Source organism: Embiotoca jacksoni, unplaced genomic scaffold (assembly GCF_022577435.1).
Source record: "Embiotoca jacksoni isolate LCO1_2020_lvr unplaced genomic scaffold, fEmbJac1.0.p SCAF_14, whole genome shotgun sequence".
NCBI lineage: Eukaryota > Metazoa > Chordata > Actinopteri > Embiotocidae > Embiotoca > Embiotoca jacksoni.
Window position 1 is genome coordinate 5563149 of NW_027185274.1, and position 12892 is coordinate 5576040.

The 12892-nt window shown below is 41.3% G+C and overlaps 1 protein-coding gene across 2 annotated transcripts in view; it reads left to right on the plus strand.

Moving 5' to 3' along the window:
* The window catches only part of veph1 (ventricular zone expressed PH domain-containing 1), an 84674-nt gene that overhangs the window by 43755 nt on the left and 28027 nt on the right, over nt 1–12892 (plus strand). For both annotated transcript variants that reach the window (XM_069147587.1, XM_069147588.1), the window contains exons 7-11: nt 97–317; nt 1981–2196; nt 6238–6596; nt 10369–10508; nt 10984–11118. In XM_069147587.1, coding sequence (XP_069003688.1) covers nt 97–317; nt 1981–2196; nt 6238–6596; nt 10369–10508; nt 10984–11118 — 1071 coding nt within the window. The remainder of the gene's footprint in view (nt 1–96; nt 318–1980; nt 2197–6237; nt 6597–10368; nt 10509–10983; nt 11119–12892) is intronic.

Sequence of the window (12892 nt, forward strand, 5' to 3'; positions counted from 1 at the left end):
GGTTTGATGCCAGGACCAGCATTGATCATCACACCAGATACTGCTAACATCCCTTCACTCTCTCGCTCTCTCCTTTTTGTTGGTTCCTTTCTCCAGACTCATGCTCACAGCTCATTGGTCTATCTGGTGTCCCTTTTGGGAAGCATGGAGCACAGCTTTCACCACACCCTGCTGCTGGAGATCAGAGGTCTGACTGACCGGTACCCGTGTCTGCTGGGCGGCTGCGGTAAAGACATCTACAGGATGAGCAACTCGTTCACTGCTATAGCCAGACTGCTGGGAAGACGACTAGAGGAGAAAACAGCCACACACTGCAGGTTGGGCAACGTGTGTTAACAAGGGCAAAGGGCTGTAAAGCTTCTATGACTCAGGATTTTTTTGGGGGGGAACTTTGAGCCAATGGTTCTTTAAGTTAAGAGAATAAAATACATTCAGCAATTTAAGTGATGTGCATTATGATGAAGTCATTGATTATTCCTTCATATGTTGACCTTACAGTATGACCCTGTTTTCACCTGGCATTATCAATGCATCCCAAGCCGTCTTAGCGTGATCGGGTCACAAGTCGCCAGCTAAAGTACAGGTGTGCTCACATCCAGTCCGATCTGTTTAGGCTGCATTCGGAGGTGGTCTGGGGATGCACATGGCCACATTCTTTTAGCAATATGTACGCAATGCACCTACTCAGCTAATGTCATCTGAATAAGCAATGGAAATAAATGCAGCTCTCTTTTACAGTGTTCATATCTGACGGTGCTTCCACTTGTTACTGTCACGTTACAGTAGGATCGTTACTTTGGGATGTTTTTTTTCCTCCATTCAATCTTTAACTTGAAGACCTGCCTGCTCTGCTTTCATTTTTTGTTACCGGAAAAACATCTCCTGCGTGATTCTGCCGAGGGCAGCTGAACTGGGCAGAAAGCAGGAGAGATTTACTGTTTAGTGAATTTAAATGAAAGCTCCTTGTTTCACCAAAGCTCTGGGTTTCTTTTTTTCCTTTTTGTTTATCATCTTGTGTAATTTCAGATGCACATCATACCCATAGCTGTGAAAGAGCCACTCACCCCTTGATCCATAGCAGCAAAGATGTGCTGGAAAAATGTATGAATCTGATTCAAAACCGATTGGTTAAGGTTGTGAATTAGCCTACAAACTCACTGAACGGTCTTCAGACATTTACAAACATGAAATATGTATTGCATTAAAATGAGGCTTAGTGAATAAGGACATCTTATTTTGTTAAATGCCTGTTGCCTAAACTCTTCCTGTTTCTGTGCTTTTTTACTTTTATATTTCTTTAATGTAAGTATTCATTCACATATAGACCACTGAAGTGAGATCAAGTGGTCACTCGAGACGCATGTTAATGCTAGGTGGGAACATACGGCTTACATCCGATCACACCACAGCTGCTCAAGACGCGTTGATAATGCCAGCTGGAAACAGGTTATATGATAACCTTGTGGGCTTTTTTTTAATTTTTTTATATGATTTTATATCTGATTCTTTCCTCTGAATTGTTTAAAATAAGGGAAAGTCATGAGAAGTACTTCTAAAAGCAGTATATAAGCCCAACATGTGAGGACAGCATGTGTCTGAATGTTACTCTGTATAAGTTGACTGGGATTCATTTGGCTGCAGTGTGGGAATGATATACACATTAGCTCTTTCTTAAATAAGAAAATTGTGTGCAGAGTTGGAGGCTTCCAAAAGCTTTGCTTGGGGTCTTCTGGAAGAAAGACAGCGGGAATGAGGGATTGAGAGAGGCAGGGCGTTTTATTAGTGTAAGAGCGGGGGGTGGGGGGGGGGGGGGGGGTGAAGACGGAAAAAGTGGAATGTTTGAGGGCAAGTTCTGGAAAAAGAAATATGGACGGAAAGATAGAGGTCAGAGGGTGTTGCGAGACACAGAAACAAAACCAATCATGAGAAATTACACTAAAGATAGCTTCAACCTAACTTTTTACTGTGTTTGTGTTACAGGGTGGATGAGGTGTGCCCGTCTCCAAGTGATGGAGGAGCAGGGGCATCAGAGCAGCGGCTGCAGGTGAAGATCCAGACCTTCGAGCAGAAAATTAGGGAGCAGAGGGAAGAGGAGGAGGTGGAGGAGGAAGAGGGGGAGGACTCTCCGGCCCCCCAGCGACGCCACAGCCTGAGCCAAGCCGTCAGGGAGGAGAGGCGCGAGATGAGATTCAACAGGTCAGTTAGTATTTAACAATAACATTGTTCTGCTGAGTATCTTCTTCTTCTTAAATGTAACTGGATCTGAAGACTTTATTCTTTTTTTTTTTATGAAGAACAGACTATTATAGCTGTCACTGTGTAGCCTGGGGGATTTTATGAGATGCCTTCAGCCAAGAAGACAATAGTTTTTATTGAAAAAGAAGAAGAAAAAAAAATGTTTGAAGCATCACTAAACATTTTTATACACATAGTAGGAATACACAAATTTGAACCTCAATCTGGTTCCATACATTTATATTTATGTTGTTGAAGTTTAGAGAGTTCACCAAGTATTGGGATAATATTACAGTTTATGGAAGTTATCTTTAGACTGCTACACACTGGACACAAGTTAGAGTGCTAACCCTCAGTTTTAATATGCGGGTGTTCACATCCCCATCAGATAAACGGTGTAGGAACCGCAAAAGCATAAACATGTGTTGCATGCTCCATCGGTCCAGTGATTTTATCAGTTAAATAAATTTTTCAAAAACAAAAAAGACATAACTCTGATTGTTTTCATGAGATGGCCCATTGTCCTGTCTGAAATTGGTAGTGTGTATGAAAAGAGTTAAGAATCTTACACAGTCTGGATGCGAAGGTAGGGTGACTAGGTGTCCCACTTTACATGAGACGGACGACTGCACACCACTTTTTAGGCCTAGTCCCACATATTGAGACGATGTACCACATTATAATTAGCTGTAGTTAGTTTCTTGTAAACACTACGGGACAGAAGTTTTTCTAAGATCTGGCTTTTGTGTGAAGTAAGCAGCTGTTATCATGGGGCTAATTAGGTCAATTGGCAACAGACCAGTAACATTATTGCCTATAAAAAGAGCATCCCAGAGAGGCAGAGTCTTTCAGTAGTGAAGATGGGGAGGGATTTACCACTCTGAAAGATTGCGTGGGAAAATAGTGCAACAATTGAAAAATAATGTTCAACATAAAATTGCTAAGAATTTGGGGATTTCATCATCTATGGTACATAATACCATTAATTCAGAGAATCCAGATAAATCTCTATGCAAGGGACAAGGCAAAAAAACAACATTGGATGGTTGTGATGTTCAGGCCCTCAGGTGGCACTGCATTAAAAACAGACAATTCTGTAGTGGAAATCATGGTCTGGGCTCAGAAACACTTCAGAAAACCGTTGTCTGTGAACACAGTTCCCAAGCTCATTAAGATGGACTGAGGTGAAGTGGGAAACTATCCTGTGGTCTGACAAATTAAAAAAAATGTTGATTCTTTTCGGAAACCATGGACGCTGCATCCTCCGAGCTAAAGAGGAGAGGGACCATCCAGCATAGTATCAGCACTCAGTTGAAAAGTCAGCATCCGTGACGGTACAGGGATACATTAGTGCACATGGCATGGGTAGCTTACACATCTGGGAAGGCACCATTAATGCTGAATGATATATAGAGGTTTTGGAGCAGCACATCTAGAAAACGTCTTTTACAGGGAAGGCATTGCTTATTTCAGCAAAACTGTGTTAAACCACACTCTGCACCCCTTAGTAGTACTGCATCTCCGTAGTAGAAGAGTCCAGGAGTAAAATGGCCTGCCTGCAGCCCAGACCTGTCACCCATTTAATGATATTTGGCGCTTTATGAAATAAAAAATGCAACACAGGAATCCCTGAACTGTTGAGCAGCTGAAATCCTTTATCAAGCAAGAATGGGACATTTCACTTCCAAAACTCCAGCAACTGGTCTCTTCAGTTCCCAGATGTTTACAGAGTGTTGTAAAAAGACATTAGATGTTGTCTTTAGTCTATTTCTGTTTGTTTATATGATTTGCAAATCATTCTTTTTTTTTTACATTTTACACAGCGTCCCAACATTTTTGGAAATGGGGTTGTATCAAAGGGAAAAGGAAATGTAGCGAGGCTGGGATACTACTTAAAAATGGGTGAATCCATTAGAAAGAGGAAGCTGATTATTTTTTGAGTCATGTCTCAAATTCACATTGTGAAGCGACGCAGTATATGCGAGTCACATTAATTATATGGTTCAAAAAGAAATGTGCCAAACTGTGAATACATTCCCACGGAAACCCAATTATTCTTAGTTGCATTCAAATGAAGTACATTTGTTTAGTCCTTCACATGCCAACAGCGTAACCTCTCACTTTCAAATTATTTTCTTGTGCTTATTTTCTAAATTGGATAGAAATATCAAAACTTAAGATTACCTCTCGGCACAAACACACTCTTTGCCCCATATTAGGTTTTTGAGATCTGGTCACTCTATGTGAAGGCCACAAGCTGAAACACATTAGCATGACTCTGTAGGTGTTTCTGCATTTTGACCTCTTTAGATGTTTTTCCCATTCTCCAAAGACCTTGGAAATTGTTGACATTGAGTCTGAAATTTCTGGTCTTACCCCCTTAGACCTTTTAACCCCATTAGACTTCAGTCTAAAACAGAATACATGATCGTATTTGTTGCTCAAAAAACAAACTGTCAAAAAGGGGTTGCAAGTTGCAAAAATTCACACGCACTCGCACTCCCACAACCCCCAAACACACCACAAACCAGAGAGCCTCCTAATGAGTCTATCTGAGATCCTAGGATCCCTCTGATCCTAAAATATTTTAATTTGTTTACAAATCTTATCCATAGTACACTGACAGGACTGAGTCCTGCTTCACAACTACCCAGCTAGTTTTTTTTTGTTGTTTTTTTTGGCAAAAGTCTGTAAATAGTTTTAGTTTGTTCAAACAGCTTATTTGTTTCATAAAAATTGTTATAATATGTGATGGATACCATTTAATAAGTAGTATAATAAACAAAGAGTCACTCCTTCAGTTTTATCTGTGTTACCTGCAACCTTATAATGTGAAAATGTGGATGCTTCATACACCTCTTCACCCTGACAGCACAGAAGTGTCACCAGTTCAGTATTCAACCAGTATTAAAAAGTAGGGCACAAGGATCAACTTAAGGAGTTCAGGAGAACGGGACGGACAGACGAAAGGACAGTCCGAAAACATAATGCCTCTACCTGTGGCTGTTGAAAGGAGTTTAATACAGTTCTCCTAGCTTTGATTTACTGACGGTAACGAGAGAAGCTACCATACATGGCACAGTGGACTGTGTAAACGAAGCTTAAATCCATTCAACATTATTTACAACAACATCAACAACGCTCAAAGACAGTTTTCTTTTCAACAGTAAAAGGTATTCGAGCAAAGGTAAACACAGATTTCAAAGGATCAGTGCCTTTTACTTAAAAAACAAGTGCCAACCAGCAGTGATGTCGCCCATTGGTTTGTGAACTGCTGTTATGAAGCCTCCAGTTTGGATTCTGGCCACCGGCATCTTGCTAGTTCGAAGTGGTTTGGAGCCAGAAGTGACCATATTTGGAGAAGCGAGCGGTGGATCTGACTCCGTCTAATTGGAAACCCGATGACATTACGTCCCGCCCACCGATAGTAGAAACCTGACTGCACCACAGGCCTGTCAATCAAACAGACACACCCCAAAAACAAGCCTTTTTGAGGGTTATTTTCTTATTAATGATGGGATTATTTTTAGATGGACCGCTACAAAACTAATAAGGAGTGACTTTGGCCAGCAACACCCAAATAATAATAATAAATAAAATGTATTACTTTTGTAATTCATGAGAGTAGTCTATGGAGCCGGAGGCTTTTTGTAGTCAGCCACTAGTGACACTCGATGGTATTTCACTGTATGGCATTTCCATATTGGACCCACTTTTCAGACCTGGAAGCCACGTCCACTTTTATAAACAGTCTATGCTAAAAACATGCTTATGCCCACAATTTTCTTGCCTTGCACAGAAATTTTGATATTCTGCTGTTTTATATCCATCCTAGTTTGTACAGATTAACTCAATAATGCCCCCTCTTTGCATTTTAATACATTTCAGTAATGCTTCAAAATTTCACAAATATCTATGTTGAGAGAACCGATAGGATATAAATGATATAAATCGATGATTTTGCACCACTTTGACTCTCTTTCTTTTCATGGTCTCTCTCAGGTCAAAGAGCCTGGCTCTCCATGCCGTGCGTTCACGCTCCATCAACTCAGACACGGGGGAGGACGGTGAGGGCGTGGAGCTCAGTGCAGACAACGCCTTTTCCAGTGCTTTGCCTGATCAGCAACCAGAGAATCAGGATGTACCTTCTTCTGAGTGGACAGTCGACGGCTCCCTGCCCGTCACCTCTCCGCTGGACAGAGGGGTCAAAGAAGCTGAGAAAGGTCAAAGCAGAGAGAAAGGGGAGCAGGGCGAAGCTGACAGACTCTTCATCCATTTAAGAGACAATATGGAGACAATCAGAGAGTTCTGCAGAGACATGGTGCAGCGGATCCCCATACCAGAGCAGTGTGTGATGGAAGGTAATGTGAACATGAGTGCATGCTCCCTCTGAGACCAGCACTTGGAGATAGTTCATGTTATTGGTATTCAGTAACATTGGTATTTCTTTAGTAAGTGGACTGCACAGCCCATAGAGAGAAATAAAGGAAGGGTTGATTTAACTTGCTGAAGCTGAAAAAGATTAGTCAGACGTGGTGGCTGGAGCTGATTAATGTGGGCTATGAATACACCTCCTCTTCCCCTCTCTTTCTGTCCCACACACACACACACACACACACACATATACAGATGCAGTCAGTGGAGAGTTGATTAGTGTCTCTCTACCTCCAAATGGACAGGGATTTATTTCTCGAGGAGGAGTAGTTGGATTTTTATATTGCATGTGCTGATTACTGATTTTAATCCTGTCCTTTCTGGGCAGACACCTTACACTATTTAGGTATCGCTAACTATCTGTGTGCTAAGTGCTGTGTTTCCAGACATTGAGTACAAGCAGCCCAGGTACCGATGAGGTGTAGGTGATTTTCCTGTCAAATATATTTGTCTGTTTTGAACCACCTCCTGTATGGTATTTCAAAACATCTTATGACGCCAAGAGTTTGTCATCATAACTTAGATAGCCTACGTGTGAGGAAAATGTTGATCTTCCCAACGGCCTCAGATTTTCCCCCTGGGTCTTTGCATTTCCTGCATTACGTTAACTGCCTGCCAGGTTGCTAAATTGTTAGCCTCTGTGGCTTCTAGACGCCATCCATGTTGCCGATGCCTCGCGATGGTGTTTTTACAAAGTAACCCCTTGATCGCCAAGTATACGGTGCACACGACTTCCCATGCTGTAACCATTTGAATGCAGCAAAAAATAGAGAAGGAGCTGATGAGGAAAGTGGATGCAGGTGAGTAGAGCGGCAGGGAAGGTCAAAAAAGGCAGGTGCGGGTATTCAGGTCTGGAACGACCAGAGAGTTCGTTTGTGGAAAAACAGACAACCAGAGAGTTCGTTTGTGGAAAAACAGACAACCAGAGAGAAAGGAATGACATGAGTACCATGCGTGACACTAAGCAGAAACAGATGAATGTTATGTATACAGAGTATGTATGCAAGAAGTACGTGTATGTAAAGGAGCAGTTTTGTTCAGAGCCAGCAGAGCACACTGACTAGAAACAAAGGTTCAAGCAGTTCATGCAAAACACAAAACTATGAAATGAGAGACCGCTTACGTCCCAAACTAATCGAATCCATTTTCTAAAACTTTGTAATCCATTTGTGCATTTCCACACTCATTCTTCTCATATTTAGGGATTTGATATTTTATTTTCATTCATGTCTAATTATTTCGGCTTAGTTTACATTTTTCAATTTGATTTGCTTCACTTGAATCAAGCTTTCACTGCCCTCTTTTAGCAATGCTTGTCATCACCTTTTTCATTTTGAATCAGATTTTCTAACTTGATCCAACACTTCTCAAAATGATAAATCAGAAAATATGTCATGCACTTAGACAGATAGACATATTTTACAAAACGGGCAGATTTAAAAAAAATAAATAAAAGCATTTAGATGAACAACTAAGCCTCTAGAAGTTTACACACCTGTAATGTGTGCGCAGACAATCACATGCATTAATTCAATGATACACTTCAGTGCACGCATCCAAACATAATTGCAATTAGACATTACATTGCTCTGTGTGTTCCTTTGTTTGAACAATCTGCAGCAGGGAGCTCCACCCGTCAGATGACGCTTTAGTCTTTTGAGCATTAAGAACAGACAAAGCTTACACACACACACACACACACACAAACACACAAAGAGAGAGAAAACTCGATTCAAATGCGATACAGCACAAGAGGTGATGATATTTTGATTGACGGGAGAGGATGTTTTTGGCCCGCCTTTGGCCTTAATGTCATTTTATCTGAGAGGCAGCTGGGAGTCAAACAGCACCCACACTAAACACACATGAACTCACATGAACTCACATGCTAAAGGCAGGAAACAAAACGAAAAATAACAAATTCCTACTTTAACGTCTGGTTAATTGATTAAATCTGAAAATGAATGTAAATGCACAAAACACACTACTCACACACACACACACACACACACAAACACACACACACACACACACACACACACAAACACGGTCCATTCCTCATCCAATAATTGCTGCGATGCATTTGCTCTCTTATTATTAAGTCTGTTAACGAGAGTCAACCCCAAGGCTCATAGATGTCACAGCTGGTCTCAGTTGGATGATGTCATCATGCTGCTGGCTGACCTTCACGAGCTGCTGACCCTCCGTCTCAGAGGACAAGGATTATACAGAAAACATGCACATGGAGGCACAAAAAATACACAACGACACGACTATCTCATACAAACAGACCTGGAAACACACACATCCGAATGAGTCCAAATAAACACACACACAAAGAGAAACACACACAAACCTTGTTTTTTTATGTGTTGATTGAACAATTCCAAGCCAGGAATACTTTACGAAGTATTGACTCAACTATTTTTGACCTGGGACCTACTGAAGCCTTCTCTGACATACAAAATTGTGTCATCAGAACAAACAAATTAAGGCTTAGTTCAGCTGAGTCATTTTCAACCACTGCTGGTTTTACATTTAAGAGTGTTAAAGTGAGTATGAGATACTTGGAGATGTTCACGACATAAATTTATTTAATAGACAAATAAATGTACTTTTGGAGTACCCCAGCAGGGCATGGGGTCACATGAGTTTGAAAGTTCAATTATTTATTTTGCGCCTAGTGTCTGCAAATCTCATCAGAATTGAGGATCTGAGGACAAACAGCGTGTACGCTGTAAAGATTGTAAAGCCCCTTGAGGCAAATTTGTCATGTTGTTTTCTAACATGACAGAAATACTTATTTTGCTTTGTTAAGTCACCAGTCAGTCCACGGTTATTGTTATTGTCAATGTTGTAGAGGGGTAGCAGGCTCTTTGCTCCAGGCACCCTTGGTTTGCATACACAGCTTCTTGGGTAGGATTCTGTTTTGTCAACGTGTGAATCTGTTGGTGCTCTCTTTGCAGTGTCGTTTTCAAACATTTTTGTGATGTTACACTGTCCAGAGTTTAAACTCCTGACAGAAAAAAAGCTGGCCTGGCTCTGCCCGCCTATCACTCAGCTTCAGTCTTGTAGTCTGGAAACCCTGTTCGCATTAAGGTCTGCTCAGCCACTCTGAAGAGCGGACCATTCAGTGACCAGTAGGAGTGACTGAGTGTGATGACGTTGATGACGTAGTTCCAACAATGGTGGTGTTGGGAGAGTTTTGGTGGACAACATATTGTGTACGGTGGTCAATGCTGATTGTTTTAAGCCTGCTCCAATAGTTTCAAAATTAACCTGTGGTCTATGCTTATTACAAAGCAACGACTGAAAACAATCCTCAAAGGAGCGTGGTCAGACCCACTTTTGTCACGTATTGGCATTAATGTAATTTAATTTGTGTCATCAATAATCTCACAGAGAGCCTGATTGGGAGAGTGGACAGCTTGCTTTAAGTGCCAAAGTAGCTATAGTAGTTTGACTTTGCCAGCAAATGTTGCAGCAGACGTGCAACACAGCTGTTATATTCTTTTTTCTCATTTAAAAGAAAAAAACTGTTGCCAGTTAAATCAAATTCAATTGCATTGCATGAAATTATTTTTTTGCATACACGATATGTGTCAGAGACGGAGAGGAACACAGAATGGACATCTGGAGGATCTGCTAAATATTGATCATTACATCACTTTCACTCTTTTGTGCGTCTGTGTGTGGCAGATTCAAATCGAGGCTGTGTGGCCAAGCTGTCGTTCTCCTGTCCTTTGAAGGGCCACTACTGTCTGTACGCCAAGTCCTGCTTCAACCTGACCAGTCGGCAGCCTCATCTTTGGATCCACATCATGCTGCTACATCTCCAGGTGCCCCCAAACATCCAGCTGAATGGTTATCTACAACCATCAAACAAGGCATTACAGTTCCACATAGTGCTCTCATATGACTTAGGTTTAAAAAATAAAAATCTAACATAGCAGCATCTTATCTTCAATCATGTATTTGATTGTAGCTTAGACATATTTGGAGCTGCTTTTGTTTTTTGTTTGCTTCAGAAGTGGCAAACAATCTGAATGTGCTTTGGATGGCATTGAATTTCTTGTATTTCTTGTATTCTTGTATATTAGCTTGAAATATGTTGACTCTGACACTTTGAGAATACCTAAAGAGCTGAGAAAGCATCCTGACACGTAAAAAGTCCTTTCTTTGCTGGCCACATGTGTTTTCTTCTTGCCTACATTTTCCCTGTCTTCATCCAAACCATACCTCTTTTTTGAATTAGATTTTGTTTTATCATTTTACTTTTCCCCTGCTGTTTTATTTTCTCTCTCTTTTGACCAGAGTAAGTCCAGTGTACCTCTGTACACCAGGGACGAGTGTGTCCAAAGGTTGGCTTCTCTCTGGGAGAAGACGCAGCTTAAAGGAGCTCACAGCTTTTCCATGGCCATGACACAGCACACCACCCCACACAGGAAGGTACTGGACTGCAGTGTGTGTGTGTGTGCACTTTTGTGTGCATGTGTGTGCGCACGTGTGTGTGCATGTGCTGCTTCCTCGTAAAAGCTATCTGTCTCCAGCAGAGAGGATGAAGTCATCTGTTGTGTCAAAAAAAAAAAAAAATAGTGAAGCTCAAAGATGGGAAAGTGTCAACATCCACTTTGTTTAGATATGGAATTCACTAACCGGACACTCTTGTATACAAGGCTTCAGCTCACCCCGACTCCTCATCTCAATCATGTCTGTTTGTGAGTGTGCATGTGTGAAAGTAAAGTCTGACTGAACGTGACAAAAACAGTGTGTGAATGTGTGTGCCTGTTTCAGTGTGTTTTAATGCATCGCTGTGGGGGCTGTCCCTTCATAATGGGACAAGTTAAGTGGTCATTAAGAAATAATTTGAGGCACAAAGAAAATACAGCTGTCATTTGTTTCTCTCTAAATGTGTGCTGTGGCTATGGTTACCATATGGAGCCTGAACACACATGTACACACACATGTACACACACGTGTACACGACACATGGACACGTGCGACACACATTCAGACAAAAACAAACATGTGCACATACATGTTTAAAGGACAGAAAGGTTGCTGTACCCTCATGGAGTTTAGTGTTCTCCAACATGCACACATACGACATGCTTCCATTGCTTCAGAGGACATTACATTGATTTACATCCTTTTCCTAAAGACTTACCCCTAAACCTAAACGTATAACCCTAAACTAAATCTTCACCCTTAAATATAATGATTTATGTTTTGGGGACTTACTTTATTGCCTCAAAAGTGATGTGGGTTCCCACAGTGTGGCTGTGTAAACACATTTATGTCACAACAACATGAGTAATACAAGTACACACACACACACACACAGACACTTACACATACCTACTTTGCACAGATTAGACATGTTTATATGATATATATATATATATATATCAGTCTCCTGTAGAACCTCTGATTTGCTCAGATACCAGGAAATTACCTTTCCAGAACTTGAATATGAATCTACAGACTGGAAACAGAGGAAACTATTTCTATCTTTGTCCAAAGGTAAACTTTTCATTCGCAACTACCTCTGTAACAGTTGTCTGTTATCACGATGGGTTCTCTCAGCACAAAAGACAACAAACCAGCTCCGGTACAGTTTATCAGTGCATTTATTCAAACCACAGCTTGATCGGTCACAGTCGGTGTGCTCTCCTGCCGTGCCTCCGAGCACACGCGTCTGTTGCATCTGTTGTGGGGCGAAGCCAAACCACGCCCCACTACCACAACCTCTTACTAATTATATGATATGTTTGATATATCTTGCTTATTTTTACACCAGGGGTCTCCAACACGTTGCTTGCTGTAGCTCATTTCTAAGTGTTTCTAAGTAGCTCACTGAAGGTTTGAACAGCATGCAGTGTTCTCCACACATAGACTTACTTATTATATTTATATACTTATATTTGGCGATCGATTAAAGTGGACAATCTCCCCACGCTCTCCGTCACATGTCTGCTCTGTACTGTGTCTGTGCAGCAGAGGTTGAGCTCTGCCCTTCATGGTACACACAGAGATCAGAGGACAGAAAAAAGGCAAAAAAAACCTCTCAGAGAATCACCTTCCACTGGCTTCATCCAGTTTAAAGTAGCGTCCTGGTCGTTGCATTTCCTTTTCTTTCTGGCAGTTTCCATCATATTCTGCAGCTTAGCTTGTAGCATTGTGGTGAATTTTCCCCATTGGGCAAAGCATTGGCAGTAAAGAT